Source organism: Theropithecus gelada, chromosome 7a (genome assembly GCF_003255815.1).
Source record: "Theropithecus gelada isolate Dixy chromosome 7a, Tgel_1.0, whole genome shotgun sequence".
Lineage (NCBI taxonomy): Eukaryota > Metazoa > Chordata > Mammalia > Primates > Cercopithecidae > Theropithecus > Theropithecus gelada.
This window is the reverse complement of record NC_037674.1, coordinates 50,924,727-50,951,424: the sequence shown is the minus strand read 5'-3', so window position 1 is coordinate 50,951,424 and position 26,698 is coordinate 50,924,727. Positions and strand designations below refer to the sequence as shown.

Here is a 26,698-nt window from a genome sequence, read left to right as displayed (position 1 = left end):
AAGCCTGTCATTCCTTTCTTCAAGGTGTCTGAAGAAATCAACATAAGTCAACGATTCCACAATCCTTATAATTACAGTTGCCCCCATACTGTCCAAGTGCGAGCACAGTGTTTTTCAAATTTTAGCATGTATAAGAATCATGTTGAGGGCTTCTTAAGACACAAATTGATGGCCTCACTCCTAGAATCTGATTCAATAAGTCTAAGGTGGTGTTTGAGAATTTGCATTTCTAAGTTAATATGAAATGCCAGCAGTGCTGCTGGTGATGATCCAGGAACCAGATTTGGAGAACTTTGTTCTGGCGCTACTGCATCGTCAATGCCTGCCCTTCCACCTGTACCATATCCCAATCCACAGTAGGTGAGTTTCCCAGTGACAGTGTTGCTACAGCACACCAGCACATCGCTACCCCACTTACCACCAGCAATGGATCCTGTTGCCATCTGATTAGTGAGTTCCAGAATCCTGTCCTAAAAGTCTACTCTCTAGGGCAACTTTTTAATTTTTAAAAAAATTTTTTATTTTATTTTTATTATTATTTTTTAGATGGAGTCTCGCTCTGTCACCCAGGCTGGAGTACAGTGGCATGATCTCAGCTCACTGCAACCTCCACCTCCCAGGTTCAAGCGATTCTCCTGCCTCAGCTCCTGAGTAGCTGGGACTACAGCCACATGCCACCATGGCTGGCTAATTTTTGTATTTTTAGTAGAGATGGGGTTTCACCATACTGGTCAGTCTGGTCTCTAACTCCTGACCTCGGGTGATTCACCCACCTCAGCCTCCCAAAGCTCTGGGATTACAGGCATGAGCTGGGATTACACCTAGCACAAATATCTTTATTTTGTCTTCTTATCTGACAGATATTTTCGCTAAAAATGGAACTTGAGGCTGGCAGTTATGTTTTCTTGGTACATTGAAGGTGTCATTCCATGGTCTTCTGGTTCCTGAGGTTTCTGTTGACTGTCAGCTTAATTGTTGCTCCTTTGAAGACAATCTGAATTTTTTCTCAGATCCTTTTTTTTTGGTAGAGGACCTAAAAAAGGGGTCATGCACTCCCAAAGTGCTGGGTTACAGAGTCTCACTTTGTCACCCAGGCTGAAGTGCCGTGGTGCAATCTCAGCTCACTGCAGCCCAGACCTCCTGGGCTCAAGCAATCCTTCCACCTCAGCACTTCGAGTAGCTGGCACTCCAGGCATACACCACCACACCTGACTAATTTTTTGTATTTTTTGTAGAGACAGGGTTTCACCATGTTGCCTAGGACAGCCTCTAACTCCTGAGCTCAAGCAAACCACCCACCTCAAAGTGCTGGCATTACAGGCATGAGCCACCATGCCTGGTTCAGATACTTTTAAGATTAAAAAAATGTTTTTGCCTTTGTTTTCTGCAATTTTACCATAATGTGTCGAGGTGTACTATTATTTTTATTTGTCCTGCTTGGGGTTCATGAGGCTTCTTAAATCTGTGAACTATTGTTTTTCATAATTTAAAAAGTACTCTGTCATTATTTTGTAAAAATATTGCTTCTGCCTCATTATCTCTTTCCGTTCCTTTATTTTATTTATTTGTTTATTCTGAGACAGGGTCTTGCTCTGTTGCCCAGGCTGGAGTGCTCACTGCAGCCTAGAGCTCCCAGCCCCAAGTGATACTCCCAAAGCAGCCTCTCTAGTAGCTGGGACCACAGGCATGCACCACCACACCTGGCTAATTTTCGTATTTTTTGTAGAGTCGGGGTTACACCATGTTGCCCAGGCTAGTATTGAACTCCTGGGCTCAGGCGATCTGCCCGCTTTGGCCTCCCAAAGTGCTGGGATTGTGTGAGCCACTGTGCCTGGCCCCTCTTTCCTTTTCTTCTGGGATGCTGATTAACGGTGTATTTGGCCTAGTCAAATATGTGCACCTGTAGTCCCAGCTACTTGAAGGGCTGAGGTGGAAGCACTGCTTGAGCCCAGGAGATCCAGGCTGCAGTGAGTCAAGATCGCACCACTACACTCCAGCCTGGGTGACAAAGTGAGACCCTGTAATCCAGCACTCTGGGAGTGTATGACCCCTTTTTTGTCCCACCTCCCTCCCGAGAAGTATCTGAGAAAAAATTCAAGTTGCCTTCAAAGGAACAACAATTAGGCTGACAGGTTCTCAACAGAAATCTCAGGAACCAGAAGACCATGGAATGACATCTTCAATGTACCAAAAGAAAATAACTGCCAGCCTCAAGTTCCACTCTTAGTGAAAATATCTGTCAGATAAAAAGACGAAATAAAGATATTTGGGCCAGGTGTGGTGGCTCATCCCTGTAATCTTAGCATTAATTTTTAAAAATAATGACCGAATATTTTTTAAACTATGAAAATATACCTATAGAGGATCCCTAGTGTGTCCTCTGTATCACTTACTTTCTCTTCTGTGTGTTTTATTTCTTTTTTGTCCCTTCACGTTTCATTCTGAATATTTTCTTCTGAATTACTAGGTTGGTGCAAAAGTAATTCCGGTTTTTGCCATTATTTTTATTTTATTTTTTTGAGATGGAGTTTCACTCTGTCACCCAGGCTGGCATGCGGTGGCACACTCTCGGCTCACTGCAACCTCCACTTCCCGGGTTGAAGCAATTCTCCTGCCTCAGCCTCCTGAGTAGCTGTGAGTACAGGCTTGTGCCACCACTCCCGGCTAATTTTTGTATTTTTAGTAGAGATGGGGTTTCACCATGGTGGCCAGGCTAGTCTTGAACTCCTGACCTCAGGTGATCTGCCCACCTCTGTCTCCCAAAGTGCTGGGATTACAGGCATGAGCCACCGCGCCTGGCCTGCCATTACTTTTAATATCTTCCAGTTCACTAACTGTCTCTCAACTGTGTCTAATTGGCTCTGGAAACCATGCATGGAATTATTAATTTTAGTTATTGTATTTTGTCTTTCTTTCTTTTTCTAAGAGACAGTCTTCTTCTACCACCCAGGATGGAGTGCAGTGGTGCGATCATAGCTCCATGTAACCTCAAACTTCTGGGCTTAGGTGATCCTCCAGCCTCACCCTCCAGAGTAGATAGACTTACAGGCACACACCACCACACCTAAGTCTTTGACTTTTGTAGAGATGGGGTCTTGCTGTGTTGCCCAGGCTGGTCTCAAATTCCTGGGCCTCAAGCAGTACTCCTGCCTCGGCCTCCCAAAGTATTGGGATTATAGGCATGAGCCACTGTGCCCCAAGTTAATGCTATTGTACTTTTCAATTTAGAATTTACTTTTTAAGTACCTGTGGTGCTATTTTTTTTTTTTGTAGTTTTCTAAACTCTTGCATCTTATATTTTACTTCCTTGAACATATTAAGTATAGTTATTTTGTAGCCTGTGTCTGATTCCGATATCCGGAATCTCCGAGTATGTTTCTATCGTTGCTTCTTTCTGATAGTTCTTGGTTCATGTTGTGTTGTGTCCTACTGAGTCTACCTACCTTAGTCGTGTGCCAAATATTTTTTAAAAATCAGTTTGTAATGTTTTGAGGCTTATGATAATGTTGTCTTCCTCCAGAGACAATTCTGTTCTCCCATTCCACATACCTGAATGCACTAACAATCCAAAAATTTTAAATTCAATTTTGGGGATTGAAGCCGGGTGCAGTGGTTCACACCTGTAATCTCAGGACTTTGGGAGGCTGAGGCGGGTTGATCACCTGAGGTCAGGAGTTCAAGACCAGCCTGGCCAATATGGTGAAACCCTGTCTCTACTAAAAATACAAAAAAATTAGCTGAGCATGGTAGCAGGTGCCTGTAGTCCCAGCTACTCGGGAGACTGAGGCAGGAGAATCCCTTGAACTTGGGAGGTAGAGGTTGCAGTGAGCTGAGATTGTGCCACTACACTCCAGCCTGGGCAACAGAGTGAGACTCTGTATCAAAAATAATAATAATAATATAAACATAAAAAATTGGGGGAATTGAGACTCAAAGCTGGACTGCAGTCTCTGTGAGGTTCAGTTTGCTTTCAGACTACCTTAACTCTCAAGGTATAGCCTTTCATTGTCCCCACCTAATGGTCTGTGGGCTTATGACAGCTACACACAATACCCTGTCCCAGGCATTGGCAGTCTCTGGACTCCAGCTTTTGTCCCCGTTGCACCTAGAGGCTGTTCAAAGTGTACTGCCCAACTTCTCAGCTGCCTTTCTAGAAGTGGGGAACAACCGCATGTGAAAAGTAGCTCCAAGTGCTGAGTTATGTCTCTGATGGCTGTCTCTTCCTGTGTCTTAGTCTAGAAATTCTTCACTATTGTGTTAACTCTTTGATGCCTTCGAACAGATTTTGGGGTTTTTTGGTAGCCAGTTTTTATTCAAGGTAAAAATTGCTCAGCTTTTCTCATTTTTTTCCCTTGGTAACCAAGGAACCAGTCTTCATACTGCCTGCTCCTTGAGTCAGAAGCAAAAGCATGGAGGCAGGAATGAGCCTGGGAAGAATAACAGGTCCCTTCATCTGGAGTGAAGGGTGTTCACTCCAGACATGGAGAAGAGTAAAGAAAGGAAAATCGTGAAAGGCCAAGAAGGCTTGGAAGGGTAGGCTGACTGGAAGGGAATGCCTGCCCACTGACTGCCCTCCTTCTCCACTGAGTGAGTCCAACTTGCGTTGGCTGAGTTAGGTGCTGCCAAGGTGGGGCGCGGGTGTGCGCCAGGCATGACTTCTGCCCTGCATGGACGTATAAATCAGGCGAGGACAGGGAAGAACAGAAAGCCCCAAATAATAGTGGCTTGAATGAGAGAGAAGTTTATTTCACTCTCACACCAAAACAACTCTGAAGGTGGCAGTTCACAATTGGTAAGGTGGCTTAACAAGGATGTCTAGTGCACTTACAACCTCATGACACTTTATCCTATTGGCCAGAACCGCGTCACACAGGCACACCCACCTACAAGGGAGGCTGGGGAATATAGTCTTTATTCTGGAGCAACATATGCCCAGTTAAAAACCAGGAGCACTGTTACTAATTAAGGATGTGTTCAAAGATAAACCTGGCCAGGTGCAGTGGCTCATGCCTATAGTCCCAGCACTGTGGGAGGCCGAGGCAGGCAGATCACTTTGAGGTCAGGAGTTCGAGACCAGCCTGGCCAACATGGCAAAATCCAGCCTCTACTGAAAATATAAAAATAAGCTGGGCGTGGTGGCACATGCATGTAATCTCAGCTACTTGGGAGGCTGAGACACGAGAATCGCTTGAACCCAGGAGGCGGAGGTTTCAGTGAGCCAAGGTCGCGCCATTGCACTCCAGCCTGGGAGAAAAGAGCGAAATTCCATTTCAAAAAAAGAAAAAAGATAAACCTAAGCACTTAAAATTTTAGGAGTTTGATTCAAGAATCAGGCAGTGCCAGACGGCGGGTGGTTTGGAGCCCAAGGGGAAAGCTTGTATAAGGTGCACACCGAAGCAAGGCAAAGAAAGCATTTGAGGCCGGGCGCGGTGGCTCAAGCCTGTAATCCCAGCACTTTGGGAGGCCGAAACGGGCAGATTACGAGGTCAGGAGATCGAGACCATCCTGGCTAACACGGTGAAACCCCGTCTCTACTAAAAAACACAAAAAACTAGCCGGGCGAGGTGGCGGGCGCCTATAGTCCCAGCTACTTGGGAGGCTGAGGCAGGAGAATGGTGTAAACCCAGGAGGCGAAGTTTGCAGTGAGCCAAGATCCGGCCACTGCACTCCAGCCTGGGCTACAGAGCAAGACTCCGTCTCAAAAAAAAAAAAAAAAAAAAAAAAAAGAAAGCATTTGAATAGTTAAAGTGGAGCAGTGGCCTTAATGTCCTTAGAAGTCAGTGGTGGTTTCTGATTGGTGAAGTCCCTAGTTAGTGGTTAGTGGGTGATTTCTGATTGGTGAAGTCCCTAGTTAGAGATTAGTTGGTGGTTTCTTATTGGGAAAATCCCTAGAGGATAATTGGTGTTTTCTGATTGGTGAAGTCCCTAGTTAGAGGTTAGTTGGTGGTTTCTGATTGGTGAAGTCCCTAGATAGAGGTTAGTTGGCAGTCTCTGATTTTGTAAGGATATGGCTGTTCATGATGAGTGGGGTTTCAGTTTGCTTACATAAGAACCTAGGGTATGGCCAGGCATGGTGGCTCATACCTGTAATCCTAGCACTTTGGAAGACTGAGGCAGAAGGATCACTTGAGTTCAAGACCAGACTGGGTGACAGAGGGAGACCCTATCTCAATTTTTTTTTAACAATAAGAAAAAGAACTCAGAGTGCTATAGCCACCTCAGTCATGACTCCGAATTAATTATTTTAATAAACAAGAGGATTACTTGGGGACAACTAGTGATCTCTTCTAGTCCCTCTCCTCTCCTCCCCTGTCTTCTCTTCCTCCAGGAAGCCTTCCCTGACATCTCCAATACTTCCTAAGTCCCTCTTCCTCTGCCCCACAGCTCAGAGAGACGGACCACTGTAAGAAAATTTGGAATAAGAAAAAAACATTATTGGATGTCTCCAGTGGAAAACTGCATTGTTTTGATTAGAGCACACCCTTCTGGCTAATTATTCTAGCCCTTCATTGCCTTCTAGCTGTTTTACAACTCTGTACCTTGCAGATGACAGATCGCAATGCAAAATAATTCAACTCTATAATCATGCAAATAAATGGTCCAGTGGAGGTTAAATTGACTTCCTCGCCCAAGTAAAAAAGTCAGCTTTACATCTATTTGTAAATTTATTTCAACATTCCTTGACTCCATATAAATGTATGCTTCTTTGACTTCTCATTTGAACCAATTGTAACGTCTCCAGGTTCCTTCATTAATAATGAGTTAAATACTATCTTTTACATATGTTCAATTTTTATCTATGTGAGAGTCAAGATTTTCCTTTCTAAAAAAATGATCTTTCAACACTGTGAGTACAGGATCCAGGCAGAGGCTCTAGCAGGACAGATACCAGCCTGGCCTGAGAGTCCAGGAGGAGTGAGTGACATTTGGTGTCAGGACCCTGACCAGGAAGAAGTGCCTTTGGAGACAAAGGGCAAGTCTTGGTTTTGGGGCCAGGTTTCCTGGCTGGGACACCATTATTCCCAGGGAGAAGGGACAGGCAGCCAGTGGGACTAAGGCTGGGCAGGGAGGCAGGCAGTCTGCCTAGTTCAGCAGGGACACCCACTCATCCTTGCCCCCGACAGCAGCTCACAGAACAATTCCGACCCTGTCAACCTGCTTGGAAGATGTGTGTGACATCCATTCTGGATATCTGAGTGACGAGGCAGTGAGCAGGGCTGTAAACCCAAGCCCCTTCCAGGCCCTCAGGGAGCCTTGGCTGGATCCCTGGGATAGGGAGGGAACTGGAGGGCTCTGGCATGTGACTGGAGGGATGGGGGAGAGATGGGACTGTGCGTACTTCCTGGTCCACCCAGCCCCAGGACTGAGGTCAGCAAGGCAGGCTGCAGCTGAAGCACCGAGGCCTTGAATGCCACCTGGAGAATTCAGAATTTGCAGACGATGTGCAGGGTCCCAGGTTCCCCAACCCTTTCCTCCTTGTTCTTCCTATAAGCCCCAAGTTCTGTCCTGATCCATGGGCCTGGGTCCCCAGGCCTTCAAAGCACTTCTCTCTGATGAGTAAGGTAACAGATGGAAGATTAAGATTTGGATCTGGCAGGCACTTGCCAAGGGCCACACAGGAGAGTAAGATGGCATGCCACCCCACCTCCACCAGAGCTTGGGCTGGGATGCAGGAAAGAACAGGCCAGCTTGGCCCCCTATCCCTGCAGCTGGGCAAGCCTGCCCTGGAAGGTACACAAGCAAAGTGCATCATCCGCTGGCCCCACTGCCCGTTTGTCTAGGCAAATGTCTTCCCGGCTTAGCCCCCGAGTGACCTGCCTCTATCCTGCTCCTCCCCTTGGGGCCCTACCTTGCCTGCTGCCACCCCACTCTCCAGGACCCTTTGGGGTTCCACACAGCCCCTCCTCCAGCCCTGAAGGAGGGACACAGGATAGCCCCCAGTGCAGCCCCCTCCTCCTGCCCCAGGGAGCCAAGTGGAATGGAGCAGCTGGGAAGCCACGGCCCTGAACGGTCAGTGGGAGAAGGGTCCCCTCTGTGCTCAGCTGTGCAGGGAGGTGCATTGAGGGGTGTGGAGAGGGGCAGGACTCTACCACGGTACAGCAGGGTGTAACTGCAGCTGGACTGCAGGCCTGGCAAGGCTCTGGAGTTCAGAGGAGGAGGGGAATGCTGCCGTGGACTGGAGGGCCAGGGAAGTCCTGGCCCAGGGGGCTGAAGTTGGCTCATGACGGGAGGAATATCACCCAACCTTCGGGGCCCAACCCCTATCCTGTCCTGGACACTGCGGCTGTTTCCAAAGTATTATTGTTGCAACATTTATCGATGTGAGGCCAGAGTTCCCATTCAATTTATTTCAGGTATCAGGATGGGTTATTTCAGGTCTTCGGATGCCCTCTGACGAGAGGCTAGGGCAGGGGAAGAACAGTGTGAGAGAGAGCCCAGGTCTAGCCTGGCACGCATTCAAATTCCAGACTTGCCTACCCCTGACCCCACACTGAGCCCTGACACTTGTCACAGACTCAGCCCTGATCTTGGCCATTCTCTGAGCCCTGATCTTAGACATAGACTGAATCCTGACCCTGGTCCACAGAGAGCCCAGATCTCCAGTTCTTGGTTGAGTTTTCTCCAAAATTGTCCTTGGTCAGGAGAGGGTGTTGGTGGGGAGGGGGCATGCACCTGGCTTCCTGCCTCACCTCCCCACTCCTGGAACCTGAGCCCTCTGCCCGATGGCAAGGAATGGCCTTCAGGTGTGTTTCTGTCCCTTATCGCTCATCATGTCCCAGGGAGCTGCTCTTTTCCCCATTGTTGCCAGGCGGGCCTCAGCACTGACAGACTCTCCAGCAGAGGCCCAGCAATGCCAGAGCCCTGTCCCCCAGCCTTGGCTCCAGCCAGCCTGATCTGGAGGGGACAGGAGATGAGGACCCAGTGTCCTAGGGTGTGGGCAGAGCCATTAGAGACCAGATCTTCCGGGCGCTGAGTGTGCCAGGGAAGGGGGTGGCCCTTCCAGGTCCAGCAGAGGTTGGGCAGAGGGTGCTGATGCTGCTTTCACCCCTCCTCTGTGGGACACCAGCGCCTCCACAGACAAAGGCTTCTCAGCAGCACCAGGTCCACCAGGTGAGACCTGGGCATCCTGGGGTCACAGGGAAGGGAGGCAGAATGGGGGTGCTAGAGTGGGTTGGCTGGCCTGGAGATGGGGTCACGGGCCACTAGATGGGTGGCCCATGGAAGGGCTTGGAGGAGAATAGGGGCCAATGAAACTAGGACTCAAGGTAGAAGTTGCCTCCCTCCCTGTCCTTGGGAAGCCATCCGTCCCCACCCTGACCTGGCCAGGCTGGCCCCTTAACAACTTCTCCCAGAGGAGCCAGGAAACAGCGGAGGATGCAATTTCCAAGCAGATGAGTTGTGGTGAGGGAGGAAGGAGGACTGCTTTGGGAGGTGTGTACAGCCTAGGTTACAGGCCTGGGGGTGAAAGGGTGGGCTGTGGAGGATTGCTTTCCCCCATCCTTGGAAAATAGCTCCAACGGGGAGGGGAGACAGCCCTGTCCCCCAGCTTTGACTCCAGCCAGCCTGACCTGGAGGGGACAAGAGATGAGGACCCAGGAGATGGGGGAAGGGGTATCCAGGTAGAAGGACCTGGGTGGGGAGGACGGGAGTCTGGCCAAGGCCCTCTCCAGGTCTGATTTCCTACTGAAGGGTTCCAGCCATTATCTTCCCACCAGATGAGGCTCTGGTGACCTGGGACAAATCATGGCAGGGTCACACAGGTGCCAGGAGCCTGGTGGGAGAGGCTCTGGAAACTCCCCAGGACGCCAGCAGGTGGGGTGGGAGGCTAAGTCTAAGACCTGAGCCATCCCACGGGGCGCCAGCCTCCCACCTTGCCTGTCCCTTGGCAGCTCTCTAAGCCTCTTAGGGCTGCCATGGCCCTCTCCTGTGTCGGAGGCTGCGGAAGGGCAGGGGCATGAGAAGAATGCGCAGGGGACCTGGGAAGGACGGTTCTACCCAGGCATGCCCACCTCCACACTCACCCTGCCCAGTCCAGGGCTCTGATCAGGATTCCACACGGGAAAAGCGCTGTGGGAGGGGGACTGTTCTCTTCTGATCTTCCCCTCTCCAAACCCCCATGCAGCCTGATGGAATGGGAGCAGGACCAAACTGGGATGGGAGATGGCCAGGGAATGGGACATGGACCAACCCCTCCCCAGTGAGCTCCATGCCACCTGGACACAGAGCTCCCACCATAGCCACCATCAGCACCTACCGCATCCCTGCAGCCACCGTCCTCACAACAGTCACTCCACATCACACCCAAACCCACACTCATACCCCCATCACCAGCATGGTCACCACCTCCATTTGAAGACTGGACAGGACTCTGAACTCCTCCTCAATGTGTTTTCAGGCCCATAACCTCCCAGGCTGTGGGGCAGGCACAGGCTGCCTCCATTCAAGACTCTGCAGCCCCAGAAGTCAAGGGCTTTACTGGAGGCCACCTGGCGAGTTAGGGCAGCCAGGCTTGCACCCCCAGCCACAGGGATGGAAACGTGGGAAAGGCTGGGCAACATGAGTCCTTTTTTGAAGGGAAATTCGAGAGGGTGTCTTCATGTTTGCCACCTGCTTCTGAAGCCTTAGAAGCCTAGAGAGCCTTCAGCATGGGCGTGCAGTGGCCTCTGGCTGCTGGGATTCTCCTGGCTGGTAAGGGAGTAGGGCGGGGCGGGCTGGGCCTGGGCCAGGGGTCCTTCTTCTCAATCAGTTTCCACACTGGGTTGGCCTTCGTTGTCCTCATGTGGGTCTGACCATGAACAGCCTGGGGGATACCAGGACATAGCCAAGGTCCACTCCTCAGCCCCCAGGCTTGGGGCTCCCAGGGGCACTCGGGGTGAGCAGCTTTGGGGAGCCTGGCATGGGGCAGACCCCGCATGGATCTCAGTGTACACTTGTAGGTAAGTGTGGAATTAGCCCCCAAGGCTTTCAGAGATGCCCCCCGCCCTCCCCGCAAAATACTTTTAGGTCCAGCTGTCAGGCTCCTGTATTCTAAGGATGCGACAAGGCAACAGCCTTGTCTTATGATGGGGATTGGGCAGCACTTCCCGGTACCCTCAGGCTGGCCTGGACCTCACAGGTCATTCAAACAGAACAGTCCAGGGCCCCCAACCTGGAGACAGCATCGCCCTGGGGAGCTCTTGAGGCCCTTGGGGAAGGACACTGCAATGGGTGGTGTTGGGGTGGGAGGCACAGGGAGGGGTCCTTGAGGAGTGTCAGGGTCCCCTCCTGCTTTCCTCAGCTCTGGTGGGTTAGGATCAGCGCGTTTGCCTTGGGTAGCTCAGCGGTTTGGGGCTGGAGCTGGGCCAGGGTTTGGATCTCCGCAGGCCTCTTCCCAAATGAGGGAGGTAACAGGGAGGGTGCAGTGTCCAACAGGCTATGGGCAGTCCCACCTCCCAGCCCCCTGGGTGGCAGGCAGAACAGGCCTCTCCTGTTTGCAGCTCTCTGGATGGTCTCAGCTTCCTCCCTGAGCCTTCCTTCTACTCGCAAAGACACCGGCTGGCCTCCCTCAGCCCCTGGCATGTCCGCTTTGCAAGGCAACAGCAAGAAGACACTCCTGTCCCTGAACATCCTGCAAGCCATCACTGATGGAGTCTCTCTCTCAGCGGAGAGGAAAGGGGAGACTCCCAGCACAAGGGTAGAAGCCCTCTCTCCTGAGGTATCTGGGGACCAGGAAGCTCCTCTCGCCTTGTCTTTGGATTCCCCCTCGGACCAGCTTGTCCCTTCAGGAACTGCTGGGGTCCTGGGCAGGGTCCCACCTGGACCAGCCCCATCAGCACTGGCCTGGCCTACAGTCCACAGAACCCCTGAGTCCCAGCCAGCATCCTCTGTGGCTGCACCTGTGGCTGAACCTGCAGAGGAGACGTTGGTTCCTGGATCTCCAGAGATTGCTGCCACATTACCACCAGCAGCTTCTCCTGGCCCAAGGCACCTCGGGTCTGGGCAAAAGTCCAGTGGGGGCCCTGGATTGTCTGTGACAATTCATACTCCTGCCCCTGCAACCCTGAGGACATCTGGCACCCCCAGACCCACCCAGCAGCCAACTGGAACATCCTCTGCCCCCACCAACCCTGCACCCATATCAGGATCCCCACCGCGGATGTCCTGGCTCCCGAGCAGATACACCTTCAGTCCCCATGCCTGGATGCCGTCTGTGTCAGGGGCTAGCAGCTTTGGCCCAGAAGCCTCCCCATCGCTGATATTGGCTCCAGGGACCACGGCGAAGGCTGTATCCTCAGAATCCCCCAGCCCACTTGTGCGTGCGTCAATTGTTAACATGTTGGCAGTCACAGAGCCTCTTACCCTTGTAGGTCCAGGGCGGTCAGGGTTGGCTATGACCTCCCAGTCCTCATAGGGGAATCAGGGTCACCCGGAGAGGCTGTGGCTTCCAGCCGGGGCCCGGGACTCGGGGCCCAGTGTTCCTTTGACGTTGCTATCACCCTCAACAGCACCACCTTCACAGACCTCACTGTCCTTCTCCCCACGCCTCTCACCTGTGTTGGCCCCGTCCTTGTCCCCACTACCCCCCGTTCCATCTTTGTTGCTGTCACTGTCACTTTCCCCACCACAATGGCCATTTCAGTCACCAACTGCATCACTATCCCCAATCCTGGCCCCGGTTTCCCCTGTAAGTACCAGAGCCAGAAACTCTGCAGAGCCTTCTGTGTCTGTATTCCCCCGCACAGGCACAGATTCTCCCACTGATACCTCCAGCTTCCCACCCACCCCACCACCCCTGATGGTTGCAGAACCAGCCACTCTACAGGGGACAGTCCAGCCTGGGCCAGGGGTCCCTGTCAGCCCAGCCCCCACAGCCACCCTCCCTCTCAGATGTTCCTCCAGCCTTCCCTCTGTCCCACCCAGCCCCAGTTCCTCAAGGGTCCCTGGGGGTACTGATCCCATCCAGTCTTCTGCCCTGCCTCATCGCAGCCAGACCTTCTCGTTTTAGGACTCAGTCTCCTCTACCCCAGGACCCAGTCACATGACCCGCTCCGTGACTTTCACAATCACCAATGAAGCCTTCTCGGCTGCACTCTTGAACCCTGACTCCTGGAAGCACCAGCTGCTGCATAAGATCATCCACCACCAGGTAAGTGCCCCTCCTCCGGTGTGCAGGTGGCCAGTGAGGCAAAGTGAGGCAGAGTTCCTGCAGCCAAAACCAAATCTGCCTCCGCCTTGGTTCTGGAACCATGGATGCCCTAGCCGGCAAGTGCCATTTCTTGCTTGGCATCCAGGGGGAACTCTGAGTCTCTGTCCATTAGTTTATTGGTTCATTCCTTCATTTATTCAACTAACTCACTTCTTCCTACCACTAACTGAGCACCTACTGTACCAGGTATGGTGCTAAGTGCTGGGAACACCACAGTAAGCAAAAGCAAGCATGCCCCCTGCCCTCAGGGAGCCTGCAGTCTGGAGGAGAGGACAGCCCTACAAGGAGTGATCAAACACATCCAGATGTCATCATAGTTGTGATAAGCTATAGAAAGGAGAAGTGCAGACAGGATAGGCAGTGAGAGGGGGCTGCTGGGGATAGGTGGCTGCCCAGACAACACCTTTCTGAGAACTGGGAATTTTGACTGGGACAAGAAGGTGGCCAGATGAAACACAGAGGGGCTTTCTAGGCAGAAAACGGCACCTGTGATGACCTTGAAGTGAAGAGGTGGTCGGAGGCAGCAGAAGCAGAGGGACGCCAGCGAGAGGGGCTGTGAGGAGAATAATTTGAAACAGGGGTGGGAGAGGGAGGAGGGGAGGCCTGTTAGGAGCAGGGTAGTCGTCCAAGCCAGAGAGGTCTGGATGGCAGGCCAACATGGCAGCTGTCCAATGCAGAGATGAGAATGACTGCACTGGAAAGCGATTTTCAAGAAAACAGTAGATAGGGAAAAACCTAGGAAGGCTGGGTGTTTGCTGCAGCATCTGCCTCCTGGGCTCAAACCATCCTCCCACCTCGGCTTCCTGAGTAGCTGGGACTACAGGCACACACTACCATGCCTGGCTAATTTTGGTATTTTTGGTAGAGAAGGGATTTTGCTATGTTGCCCAGGCTGGTCTTGAACTCCTGGGCTCAAGCGATCCTCCCACCTCAGCCTCCCAAAATGTTGGGATTACAGGCGTGAGCCATGGCTCCCAGACAGACCTTGAGGCTTTCAGCAGAGGATGACTGGCAGGTTATCTCTGGCCAGTGTGTGAGGAACAGCTTGGGCGGGGCCTGGGAATCCCAGGTGGTCTGTGAGGGACCATTGCAGGGACCACGCCAAGATGATGGAGGGTTGACAAGGGTAGGTGGTAGGGTCAGATAGGGAGTGGGTTAGGGCAGGAGGGAAGGTTTGGGGTGGCACGTGCCAGCCTTCCATGCCTCTGCCTGTCCTCAGCTCCAGCCCCTCTACCACGAGGCCTTCCCCAGCTTCCAGGGCATCGGTGTCCTGGTCTTCAGGTGAGTGCACATGGCTCTCAGGGCCCACCTATCACCCACCAGCTGCTCTGACCCTTCTCAGCCACAAGGGCTGTCTCAGATGCCTAGCTCTGCCCGTCCCACCCCCAATTCAGGAGCACCTGGGGGCAGGGGCAGGAAGAGCCCTGGACAGGCAGGGAGGAGGCCCACATCTGATTCTGCCACTAGCTATGCTGTGTGACCTCAGATGCCCTTTGACCTGCCCTGATCCCTGATTCCAGCTGCAGGATTTGGGCAGGAATGCCAAGCGTTGTCTGAGTGCAGTGGGAAAGGCAAGGGCAGCAAGGGCAGCAGGCATGTAAATGACATGCAAAGGGATGCAAATCCCTTGGGCAGGGCCCTCCACTCTAAGCCTCTAGGGGAAGAGGATGCTGGGGGGAGACCCAAGACCACATTTGCCAGCAGAGAGCAGCCCTGCCATGTCAAGTCAAAGGCTGAGAAGGTCCAAATCGCTGCAGCCCCACTTGAGTTGTGAGCTCAGTGTGGGCTTTGAATCCTGTAAGTAATTTAAAGGCTCGAGTGCTCCCAGTGACAGGAAGCTCACTCTCTCTCCAGGCCATGCTCCTGAGCTGCTCAGACTGTTTTCCCTTTTAACAAATGGAAACTTTCTATGACTTCCCTGCCCTGCGCCTGAAGAGAGGTTTTCTCTCCCCACTCCCAACATGCACAGCAAGCAAGTGCTCAGGGGAAGGACAAAAGTTATTCTGGATTCTTATTTGTCTCCTGGTCTCTCCCCAAAAGCTCCTTCAGTGCCCTACTAAGGCCAGGGCAATTGGTCCATTTCTCACTGGCTTTCAGAGATTCTTCAGGCCTGTCACCTCCCTCTCTCCAGAGCCCCTGCACCTTGTGATACAGCCAAAGATGTTTTTCTCAGTGTGATCCAGATTATCATCCTGAGACCTCACAGCCAGCTGCAGCCTGGTTGAGTAACCCTGCCCTGGGCGCTCCCTGGGCGGGATTCATGGTATTCCCATGACAGCCGGCTTGTTGGGGTGTCCAAGGGAACTGAGTTTCACTGAGTGTTTGCTTTGGGTGCTGGTGGCTGAGTCATTCAGGCCTCACAGCCATCCTCTGGGAAAGGGATCATTATCCCTCTTGTACTGAGGAGGCAGCCGAGGCCCTCAGGGGTAAGGTGACTTGCCTTGAGTCACACAGGGAGGCTCTTCTCTGCGTGGCCCATGGCTTCCCCTGAGGACTTCCCTCCCTTGGGATGCCAACTCTTGCACCAGCCAGGCCCCCACCGGGCACACAGGACCCCTCATGCCCCCACTGGCCCTGGCTGAGGATGTGGCTCTGCCCCCACAGGCCTGGCTCTGTAGTGGTGAACGCCTCTCTTGTATTTGGGGGCCGTGCCCCAGGCCCCTCTCCCTGTGATGTCCTCTGGGCTTTGTATCGCAAAGTGAAGACCTCAGGGCAGATGCTGGGGAACCTGTCATTGGCTGAGAACAGCCTCATCTCTGATGGTGAGTCCTGTCCCCAGCCACCCCTACCACAGTGCCTTTTCACCTGCCCAGGGGGAGCACTGGGTGGACTCCCTAGAGGGATCCAATTCCTGCCCTGACCCCGAAGCACCTGGTGGTGCAGTGGGTGAGGAGGGGCCTGGCACCTCCGGAACTCCCATCCATGGCTCTACAGGGGCCGACCTGATCACCCTGGCCCAGGAGACCATCAGCATCCGCTTCACAGCCATGAGGCCCTTCCTGCCGCAGCTCCTCGTACCGGGTTCTGTCTCCTTTGTCCTGCTGGAAAGGCAGATCCTTCAACAGGTGAGGTGGCCTTTTCCACCTCTTCTGGGGTCTGGGACACTCACTATGCCTCCCTTGAAAGCAGGCCTTCCAGCATGGAGGCAGCACCCAGCATTGTGGGGGAAAGAGGGAGTAGAGGGCAGCATGCCCTGGGGGAGAGGGTTCTCTGAAGGAGGAGGAGACTCTGTCCACAGGGGAACATGGCCAGGCTCTGTAAGCAGACACCCTTACCCAGGAGGCTGTGTTTAAGGGTGGCTCCCTCCCAGGTCCTACCTCCCGCCTCACCTGGTCCCCATCCCACACTGGGTCTCAGGAGAGACAGCTCCCAGGCTCGCCCTGACCTCCAGGGTTTCCCACAGGTCACACCGGTGGTGTCAGGATTCTATAAGGCGAGTCCCCAGGAGAGGCCCCTGCTCCTCTTCAGGTGGGTCGAGTCCCCGTCCCATCCGTCCAGCTTGCCCTGCTGCTCTCTTCGGGGCTGCCCTGGGGCATAAGGAGGCAACTCTCTGACCCAGAACCAAAATATGGGGGTGTAGGTTTGGGGCTACCTGGGAAAGGACTTTGCCCCAGGTAGCTGTAGCTTGGCCATGTAAGCTGGCTCTGCCTAGGAGGTAGGGAGCCCCACACCAGAGGGTGTGCATTTCTGGGGACTCTACCTGCTTCTAGAAACGAGCTGGCAAAAAGTTTGTGACCCCTGCATTCTCCCCTTGTGCTTCTCTAGCAATGCTGAACAGTGGGTGGGCGTTTATATCGAATACAAGTTCCAGACCCCCATCCCTACCCACCTCCAAGGCCTGGCTAATCACATGGCCCAAAACATAACTGATCCCATCCTCCAGAAATCCAGCATCGTGGCCAATGGTGAGTCAGGGCTGCGATCCCTGTGTGTCTCTGGGCCAGCGGGCTCTTCCCTTCTCTAAACCTCAGTGTTTCTCTTCTAGAGAATGGGCAAAACTTCTTTCAGACAATACTTGCTCATGTGTTGGGGCCACAGAGAGGAATGGGGCATAGAGCTTTAGCAAGGAGCTGGACAGAGGCGAGAAGCAGCTAGGACCAGAGGGATGAGAGGGTCCCATCACCTCCCTGATTGCCCAGGACCTCACTGAGTCCTCACATGCATGACAAGATCTGTCCCACCAAGTCAGAGACAAAAACCCTCAGCTCTGCCCTAGTGCCGGGGCTGCAAGAAACCCATATCTCCTCTTGGGGCCTCCTGATGGGATGACTTCTGCAAGCTCGTGCCATCCTAACAGGGAGAGCTGGTCCACACCCAAGTTAGGAGAGTGCTGGGTCAAATCAGTCCCCTCCAGGTGCACACAGCCTGAAGCTGCTCTCCAAGGACCCTTCAGTCACAGAAGGTGCTGGTCCTCCTACAGTGCTGCCCCACCCCCACCACCGCAGCCTCCTGGGGGTGCAGTCAGGGGTGCCCTCCTTCAGGCTCTGCCCTCAAAGCCACTCCTACACAACTACTCTCCCCGCCGGCTGCCCCAGAGACCAGATTGGTTTGGGCCTCTGCCTCCACAGGCCCGAACTACCATCTCTTCTGCTCCCCAGAAAGCCAGCTCCCGGCAGACAGGCAGCATTCCTTCTTCATTCCTCAACACAGAGGGCCCATCACAACCCTCTCAGCAGACGGTAGAGCTCCCCACGCATCCTCTTAAAGAGGCTTCACTGTTGATAGTCACAAGCCCCACCATGACCTCCTCCCAGGGAGTGAATTTTCTTACATGTCTCCCACCAGAGCAGCGACAAAATAAAACATAAAAGCAGCATCTGTTAGATTGTCAGCAACATTTCCTACTAGGATCAACTCTCAGAGTGAGCAGTGTATTCCATTAGATGGATCAGTGCAGGGGGTAGCAAGCGTTTTCTGTAAAGGGCCAGATGGAAACTCTTTAAGGCTCTGCAGGCCACTGTGTCTCCATCATCACATACTCAAACCCTCCCCTGCAGCAAGAAAGCAGCCCTAGGCAACGTGTCAACAAATGAGCGTGGCCACGTTCCTGGAAACCTTTCTTTATGGACGTGGAAGTTTGCATGTCATGTACTTCTCATGTGTCACAAGATACGATTCTACTTTCCATGTTTTCAACCATTTAAACATGTAAAAGCCATTCTTAGCTCATGGGTCATACAAAAACAGGCAGCAAGAAATTTGGTTTTTAGACCAGCGGCGGCTGACCCCTGGATGGAGCATTAGCGCTTGGGTGCGCGCCCCACCCCAGGGCTTCCAGGAGAGGGAGAGCAGGCTGATGCCACCTCCACCCCCATCTCTCTAGGGGAGAAGGCGGAGCTGGTGCTGTATGAAGTTTGGCTGCAGATCCTGGGCCAGCCCTACACCAAGGCCTTGGAGGACAAAACCAGCCCTGAGTTCTGCGCACTTCAGGGGCAGCTGACAAGATGGGTGAAGTGGCGGGATAAAGGGGGGGGGGNCCTACACCAAGGCCTTGGAGGACAAAACCAGCCCTGAGTTCTGCGCACTTCAGGGGCAGCTGACAAGATGGGTGAAGTGGCGGGATAAAGTGGGGGGGGTGGGGAAAGAGGCCTCAGGAAGACGGGGGATGACTGGACAAGGCTCTGGTAGAGCTGTGACTCTCTTCGTCCTCTCCTGACCCCCCAGCTGACCCTCGTCCTCAGACCTCTGCAGAACTTTGACCAAGTGGTGGTGGAGGAATTCTGGTGGGTCTGGGGTGGCCCTGGGTGATGCAGGGCTCAGACCTGGGTTCTGGGGTTGAGGGCAGGAGGCTGGAAGAGATGACCGCCCCTAGTCCCAAAAGGCTGCCCAGCCTCCTGAAGTCTGTGATGAACCTCCCACCAGGCCAGACCCACTGACCGCCAGAGTGGGTGCCACCTTCTTCAGGGCAGCGCCAGCCCAGGCTCTCATGTGGGACTGTGTGCGCCAGGGTCTGCACATCCTGGGGGAGGCAGACGGCCTCTTGGTAGAGGTGGTCATCCCAGACCTCGGTTAGTACCTCCTTCCCCCTACAGGCCCCCTCCCTCTGTCCATCTGCCTCCTCCCTTGGGCTCCCTGCCTCCACATGCCCGGATCTGAAGCCTGCCTCCCCTCCTCACGGAGCCCTTCAAGGTGCTCGTAGCCCCAGCTCTCTGGTCCCGCAGCACCTTCTGGGCCCAGATTCTGCCTTCTCAGAAGTCTGGGAAGCAGGGCCCCGCCTGGCCATGGCCTTCTTGCTCTGCTCCAGGCACCCCTAGCCCCAAAGCCTCCAGCCCACTGGATGTCTCCATCCCTGATTATGCCATGGCTCTCCTCATCCTGGGTCTCCTGCTGGTCACACTGGCCCTTGTCCTGGTGAGTGTCTGGCTGGGCCCAGGCTCATTCTTGAGGGGCAGGCTGAGCCTTTGACCTCTTGAGTCTTTAAGCCAAGCTGAGGGGTGAGCAGGCCCCTTTATATCCCTGATTCCCCACCCAAGCCCAGCATCTCCTCAGCCTGCAGCTGGGGCTGTGGGGTTTGGGGCCGGGGGCTGGGCCTGATCCCAGTGTCCCCACTCTTGTCAAGGTGCTAAAGCGGAGGGCCTCCCTTGGGGTGTTCAGCCGGGGAGCGTAGATGTGCAGTGTGGTACAGAGGATCCTCTCCAGACAGGTAAGTGGAGGGCGGTTCTCCCTGACCCCACCCCAGGTGTTTGTTCTTGGTGGAGTCCACCCCCACACTGCCAAGGCCTTCTGCAAACACTCCCCAGGGGGCTGTCATTGGCAGCCCTGGGTGGTGCAGCCAGTGTGCCAGAAAAGCTCCCCACTACCGTGGGGAGTGGCCCAGGCAGTCAAGCAGACTCCCCCAAGCAGGCTCCACCTACCCCTAGCCTGTTCCCAGCTGCCTCCCACCAACCCTAGAAATGATGCTGGGGGATGACAGATACTGAACTTAGGAGCACAGGGGGCCAGGAGACCTGGGACAGAGAACAGGAGGTGTGGGGAGGGAATCTTCCCTCTCCAACTTCCCACTGCATTATGGCCAGACAGTGGCACCTCCAGGTCCTGGAAGGACATGTGTGGACCCAACTCAGTTTCCCCTTTGTCTCGTGGCCTTTCTTCTCCCTTCCCCAGGGCCAGGTGGATGTGGAAGGAGACGCAGCACCATCCTGGGTGCACTCAGACTCATTCCTCACTCCTGGCCTTCACTCCCTTTCCTCTACACACAGGTGACCCCTCACGCTGCTGATCCCTCTGCTGAAACCCAAACTCCAAGCCTCTCCTCTCCCCGCCTTCACCTTGTCCCACGGCTTCCACAGACAGTGCCTCAACGCTGAGGAATGAATCCGGAGTTCCAACACCACCGACTTTCCCAGGAACTCAGAGCCAGAGAGGGCCAGGGTCCAGCCCGAGGCCACACAGCCAGGGGCTTCTTCCCTCCTACACCCCCAAGGACTGGACTTGCAGGGCTGGGACAGAGGTGGGGTGGGGGAAAGTAATGCGTTGTCAACCCACACAGGGAGCTCCACTCCCATCCCCAAGGTGCATAAAGTCTAGGAACACCCCTGCTCCCACGTCCATGCTCACTCAGGGCCCTGCTCCAAGTGCTTGGCACGCACACCAGCCTCCCGCCCTCCATGCCACAGGTATCGGTCTCATTTACAGAGGGGGGAAATGGTGGCCAAGAGCCTCCCCCAGCACACACACCTAGTCTTAGGTACAGCTGAGGTCTTAGGCACAGCTGAGGGGTCCGCAGTCTCTGCTGACCCTCCTGCCACTCATGCTGCCAGGGACCATGCTTTGGAGAGGAAGGAATGAGAGTGAGCTGGGTACTCACACACAGGGCACGGGGTTGGGGTGGAGAGATAGGGAAGGGTCAGCCAGGAGGAAAGGGCAAGGCGTGATCCTGTACATACACATCACAGAGCCCGTGGAGGTGGGGGTACTCAGGCCGGTTCTGGGCGTGGCCCAGCATGGTGGACCTCAGACAGCAGAACGCGGCAGCCCGGCAACCCTCCCGTGGCGCTTTGCAGGGCACCTTCATCCCCACAGAGCTTGGTTAAGTTTCTCTCCCTGGGGCAGGAACTCAGCTGCAGAGGCAGCAGGAAGAGGACAGAAGCCCACCCCAAAGAGGGTTGGGGCAGGGGCACCCTTACGCCCGCCTGGTCTGGCCCAATAGGGCTGGAGAGACTGTCAGTCCTAAGAGAAACGCAGGCCCTTTGGGGGTACAGAAAAGCCAGGAAGCAATCCAAAGTTAGTATTTAAAAAATTGATTTCTAGATATTTAGACAGTCATCTGGTGTGAGGAGCTGGGAGGGCCCCAGGGTAGAGCCCACAAGAGGAGGGAGACTGAAAAGGGGTCAGAGTGGGAATGCGGGCTGCTGAGGGCAAGGCCTGCCCTCCTCCCTGACCCCCCAAACCCAGCCACAGAGCCAGTCATCCTCAGGCCAGAGGGTATGAGCAACGGGTGCCCTGGCTGCTCTACGGTGAATCAGAGCCAGTGGGTGTGGGGTGTCTTCCAGGGCAGGTGTGGGGCCACCGGGGCAAGGTAAGGCAGGCTCCCAGGGCAGAGACTGAGGCTGACCCCTGCAGCCCTACTGCAGAGGGGAACACCAGGATAGGCAAGGGTCTTAACCTAGAAAGCCCCAGCAGCTCCTGTGCCCATCAGGACACCATTGAGGCTTGATGGTGGTGGAACCCAGGAATGGTCTTTGAACCCATGCCCTGGAAGGGAGAGCCAAGGACAGTCCTGGCCCGTAGGCTCCCCTACCTGCAAGGAGTGGGCAGGCCCAGTGAGGGGACCCCAGGAGCCCTGACCATGAGCTTACCTGGCCAAAGACAGCAGGCAGCACCAAGACATCAAAGAGGGCGGGTAGAAAGATCATCACATCGGGGTTGACTGCAGCCAGCACCAGGTTCCTCTGTACTTCTGGAACACACAGGCCTCTCCTTCCTATCCATGAAGCGCCCCTGCCCCCACCCCAGCACCCCAGTGACCAGCCTAATAGATGCATTTGTCCTGGGTCAGCCCCGCTGTCCAAGCAACTGCAATTTCTGACTAGAGAGCCAGGGCGGGGCAGGGTGTAGGAGGGGTCCCTGGAAGATGCCCCCCAGGATGCCCTGAAGCCTAAAACGTTCCCCGTTGGGCCTTCTCAGGGAGGGAGGGTTATGGCAGCCTGTTCTTTCCAGCCACCTCCATCACCACAGGAGCCCTTACAGGCTCTTGGGAGAGAACTGGGTCACTGGAGCCAGGAACAGCATGGACACAGCCCTGGAGCTGAGGCTAAGTGGGGTCTGGGAGACCACCACTCTGTCTTAAAGCTTTGGTCTCCTGGCCCTCTACAAGCCAGGCTATTTCAGGCTTTGCATAAGGCCTTGCACAGAGACTGAGTTCAAACACAGCTGGTGAACACAGCGGGCTTTAGGGAGGTGGCACACACCTGGGGGTGGGGAATGGGTAGCAGGGAAGGGAGGCCCTGGGGCTAGCATGGCCTGTCTGGAAGTGACGCAATGGGACCTGCACCACGTGAGAAGAGAGGGTCCACCTGGAAGCGTGGACCAGCCAGATGGCCACCAGGCTGGATGGCCACCGCCAGAGTCTGCAGGACAATAGAGGGGGCTGGGAAGGGACAGAGGACAGCTGAGGGGCAGGGAACCTGTATTCCTCCATACAGACACGTGAGTCTTCCCTAAGTGGATCTTCCCCACAGGGGTGAGGGGGCATTCAATACACACCTCCAGCTCACCTCAAACCATCTCAGGAGGCCACCACCAACTCACACAGGCCAGTTGCATTGTCACAGTGACCCCAGAACAGCACAGCCCTATCCTTCAGATTAATAAACAGAGGGAGACACACATCTCACAGCCAGGAGCTGCAACTCAGGCCCAGGTCCAGCTGCAGTGCTGCCTCCATGGCTCTGCCTACACTCCTCCGGGACTCAATTCCCGCTAACAAGTGAGCACTTGAGTACGGGTGAAATAGGTGCTATTATCCCCATCTGGCTGCTGGGGAAAGGGAAGCAAGGCACAGGTGACTTGCCCAAGGCCAACGTGACAGGGCTGGTTCAACCCCGTCTGTCTCGGCCAGCACATCCCCATGGCAGAGGCTTTACTGTGATCCAAACCTGGAAGGTGGAACTCCTTCCAATGTCCCACCCAGGGCACACAGCATGCAGCCCCATGTTTGGGGAGGTGACAGTGTGGGAAATAATCTGGCTAGGCCAAGGCCTTATGGAGCCCAGGGTTCCCTAGGGCCAGGACAGCACTGGAGCCCACCCCAACACCCACTGGAAACCTGGAATCTGCACCTGCAGGAGATCAGGAGAGGGGTTCAGCCTCCGATGCACCTGCAGCAAGGTGAGACAGGCACAGGTGGGCGCCCTGCTTCCAACCAGCCTCAGGTGGGCAGGAAGCAGATCTCCTGCCTGACCTTCCTCTCCAGCCTCCCCAAAGCGGAGGAGAAGGGGCAGCCACCCATCAGGCCATTGCCCACATTGAAGCCACTGAAGCTAGATCCCAACAGGCGAGTGTGACCCCTGACTATCCCAGGCCCGGGCCAAGGCAGTCCTGTCTCTGGTGAGGACCTGGTAGACAGGAGATGTGATGTCCCCACGTGGCTCTATAAACCTCTGATTGAGGATAATCAAGGAAATGGGCAAGACCATCATGCTCAGCCAAGAACACGAGGAGGACCAGGGGCATGCAAAAGTCAGTTTGGGCCCAGTCCTGGTCCCTGGAAGGATGGTGGATGAGGGGTCAGCCACGGTGAAGGGGAATGGAAGGCCACGGACTGGGTGGTCAGGGCTGTCAGCTCCTGCAGCCCCTGTGGAACATCTGCCCTGGCCTGGCTCTGTACTCAGCCTTCTGCCTGGAGCCACAGGTGCCTGGACACCAGCCTCAAGTAGGGATGGAAGTAGGAAAGGCACTGTGGCCACATGTGGGCACCTAAGCATGGGACAGAGGGGTATCGTGCCCCAAAGGGACCATAGAGGCCAAGAGCTTAAGCAGATGTGACACCATCAATAAACCCCCTTGTCCTGGGTCACATCAATTAAGTCAGCACCTACCCTGACCCTGAAGCTGCAGCTCAGTCTGGTTGAGACTCACAAAGAGACGTTAGTGCTGGGCAAGGGGCCTGGCCCAGCCTGCGATGTCCAGCAAAGCTGTGGACTGGACAAGAATCTCTGAAGATTAGTCCAGGACAAAGACAGCTGTGCCTGGGCAGGGAGTGGCGGCAATGCCCAGGGGGCAGGAGGCCTGAGGACATTTAACTAGGTAGGGTGCCAGGACAGGACGTGCAGAAGAAAAGGTGACATGGCAGCATCCTGCCCGAGACCAGACTATAAACCTAGGGGCCGCCTGGTCTAGCCTAAACAATGCTGCCGCCCAGATACTATCCTTCAAATGTGAGGCAGGGCTGGGAGAGCCCCCTGCCCCCTCATCCCTCCTGCCCCAAGCTGGTTCCCATCCCTCACTAGAAGGAAAGGGGACTCTTCTATGGGGCACAGCATGCCAGGTTCTCCATCACCTGGGGGAAGTGGCAGGGGAGAGGGGGAACTGCAGCTGGGTGAAAAAGAACCCAAGTTCCACTCTGTTCCTTCCTGTCATGTGACCTCGGGCAAGCTGCTTTCTGTGCCTGGGGCCAAGGAGAGTCACAGGGGAAGGGCCAGGTTAAAAGAGCTCCACCCTGGATCCCAGAGCTACCCACAGAGAAAACCCCCATCCTCCCGATTCTGCTCCCACCTCACGCTGCTGGGATAACATCCTCCCCATCAGAGAGGCCGTGGGAGGCAGAGGCCGACCCTGCTCCTTCAGGCACCTCGGCGGGTTTGGGTCCGCCTTCGTCATGATCAGGGAGTGGGTCCCTGGGATCACAAAGGTGAGGGGCAGCTTCTTGGGCTCCAGGTGCTCCAAGGTAGACCCTGCAGGGTACCGGAGCTAGAAGGGCATTGGGGAAGACCTTGAACCAGGCCAGGACCTGAGCTCTGCTTGGACACGGTGACTGAGCCAGGTAACCCTATGTCTCAGTCTGTCACTCTGTCTCATGCGGGATGTCAGCATTACCTCTGGAGTCAAAGTAGGTAAGCCAGAGTAACCAGAGATTCCAGTAGGGACCAAGATCAAAGGATGCAGGGATCGGGCCTGTCCCAGAAGGTCAGGCTGGACAAGGGGCTCTGAGAAGCTGGGGCAGCCAAGGGCCTGCCCTTCAGGTTACAGGCATCTGGGTCCTGGTCTAGACTCTCATATGCCATCCAGAGACCCAACCCTAGGGACAGTTCCTCCCAGGCTGGTAGCAGAGAGTTGATCCTTGTACTCACCCCAACAAAAGCTCTGAAATGAGGGGGCCTGCGACTGGGGGAAAGACTCTTCAGGTAAAGGTTCTCAGGGGCAGGGAAGGTTTGAGTTGGGCCTTAGGGCAGCCAGAGAGGTAGGTGACAGGCCCTCTCACAAAACCTGCCAGAGAATGCAGGAGGGACACAGGTGTGGTGGTGGGAATGTTCTGGAAGACAGCAGACAGCCTCCCACTCACCGATGGGGCCGAGTGAGGTCAGGTCCACACACCAGGAGAAGCTGGTATCCACACACTGGTGCACTTTGTTTCTTGTTTTAGAGACAGGGTCTTGCTCCGTTGCCCAGGCTGGAGTGCAGTGGTGCAATCATAGCTCACTGCAGCCTTGACCTCCTGGGTTCATGTGATCTTCCCACCTCAGCCTCCTGAGTGACTGGGACTACAGGTGCATGCCACTATGCCTAGTTTTATTTTTTGTAGAGACAGGGTCTTGCTGTGTTGCCCAGGCTGGTCTCAAGGGGCAAGATGATTTCCTAGGAAGCCAGGCATGGAGGCCAGCATGCACCTGAACTGAGGACAGAAGACTCTGATGAGAGGGAGGGGGAGGCCTCTGACATAGTTTGGATACTTGTCCCATCCACATCTCATGTTGAAATGTGATCCCCAATGCTGGAGGTGGGGCCTACAGTGTGAGGTGTTTGGGTCATGGTGGGGGATCCCTCGTGAATGGTGTAGTGCCCTCCCCATGGTAATGAGTGAGTTTTCTAATTTTCTTTTTCTTTTTCTTTCTTTCTTTTTTTTTTTTTTTTTTTTTCCTTGAGACAGAGTCTCACTCTGTTGCCCAGGCTGGAGTGCAGTGGCAGAATCTTGGCTCACTGCAACCTCCGTCTCCCAGATTCAATGAGTGAGTTTTCTATTAGTTCACTGGAGAGCTGATTGCTTAAAGAGGTTGATGCCTCCCCTCTCTTGCTTCCTCTCTCACCATGCAACACGCCTGCTCCCTCTTTGCCTCCCACCAGGAGTAAAAGCTTCCTGAGGCTTCACCAGAAGCCTAGCAGATGCTTGTACAGCCTGCAGAACTGTGAGGCAAAGAAACCTCTTTTATAAATTACCCAGTCTCAGGGCCAGGCACAGTGGCTCACGCCTGCAATCCCAGCACTTTGGGAGGCCAAGGCGGGTGAATTACTTGAGGTTAGGAGTTCAAGACCAGGCTGGTTAACCTGGTAAAACCCCATCTCTACTTAAAATAC

The 26,698-nt window shown here is 54.5% G+C and overlaps 2 protein-coding genes across 3 annotated transcripts in view; both read left to right on the top strand.

The window, feature by feature from the left end:
* Positions 1-26,698, top strand: part of SCAMP2 (secretory carrier membrane protein 2) — a 551,928-nt gene that overhangs the window by 117,513 nt on the left and 407,717 nt on the right. The window lies entirely within an intron of this gene.
* Positions 15,802-18,700, top strand: LOC112628006 (taste receptor cell protein 1). Its single transcript, XM_025390772.1, has 5 exons — positions 15,802-15,948; positions 16,121-16,251; positions 16,590-16,654; positions 16,952-17,091; positions 18,510-18,700. The coding sequence occupies exons 1-5, from the start codon at positions 15,903-15,905 to the stop codon at positions 18,698-18,700; spliced, it is 573 nt and encodes a 190-aa protein (XP_025246557.1). The 5' UTR covers positions 15,802-15,902.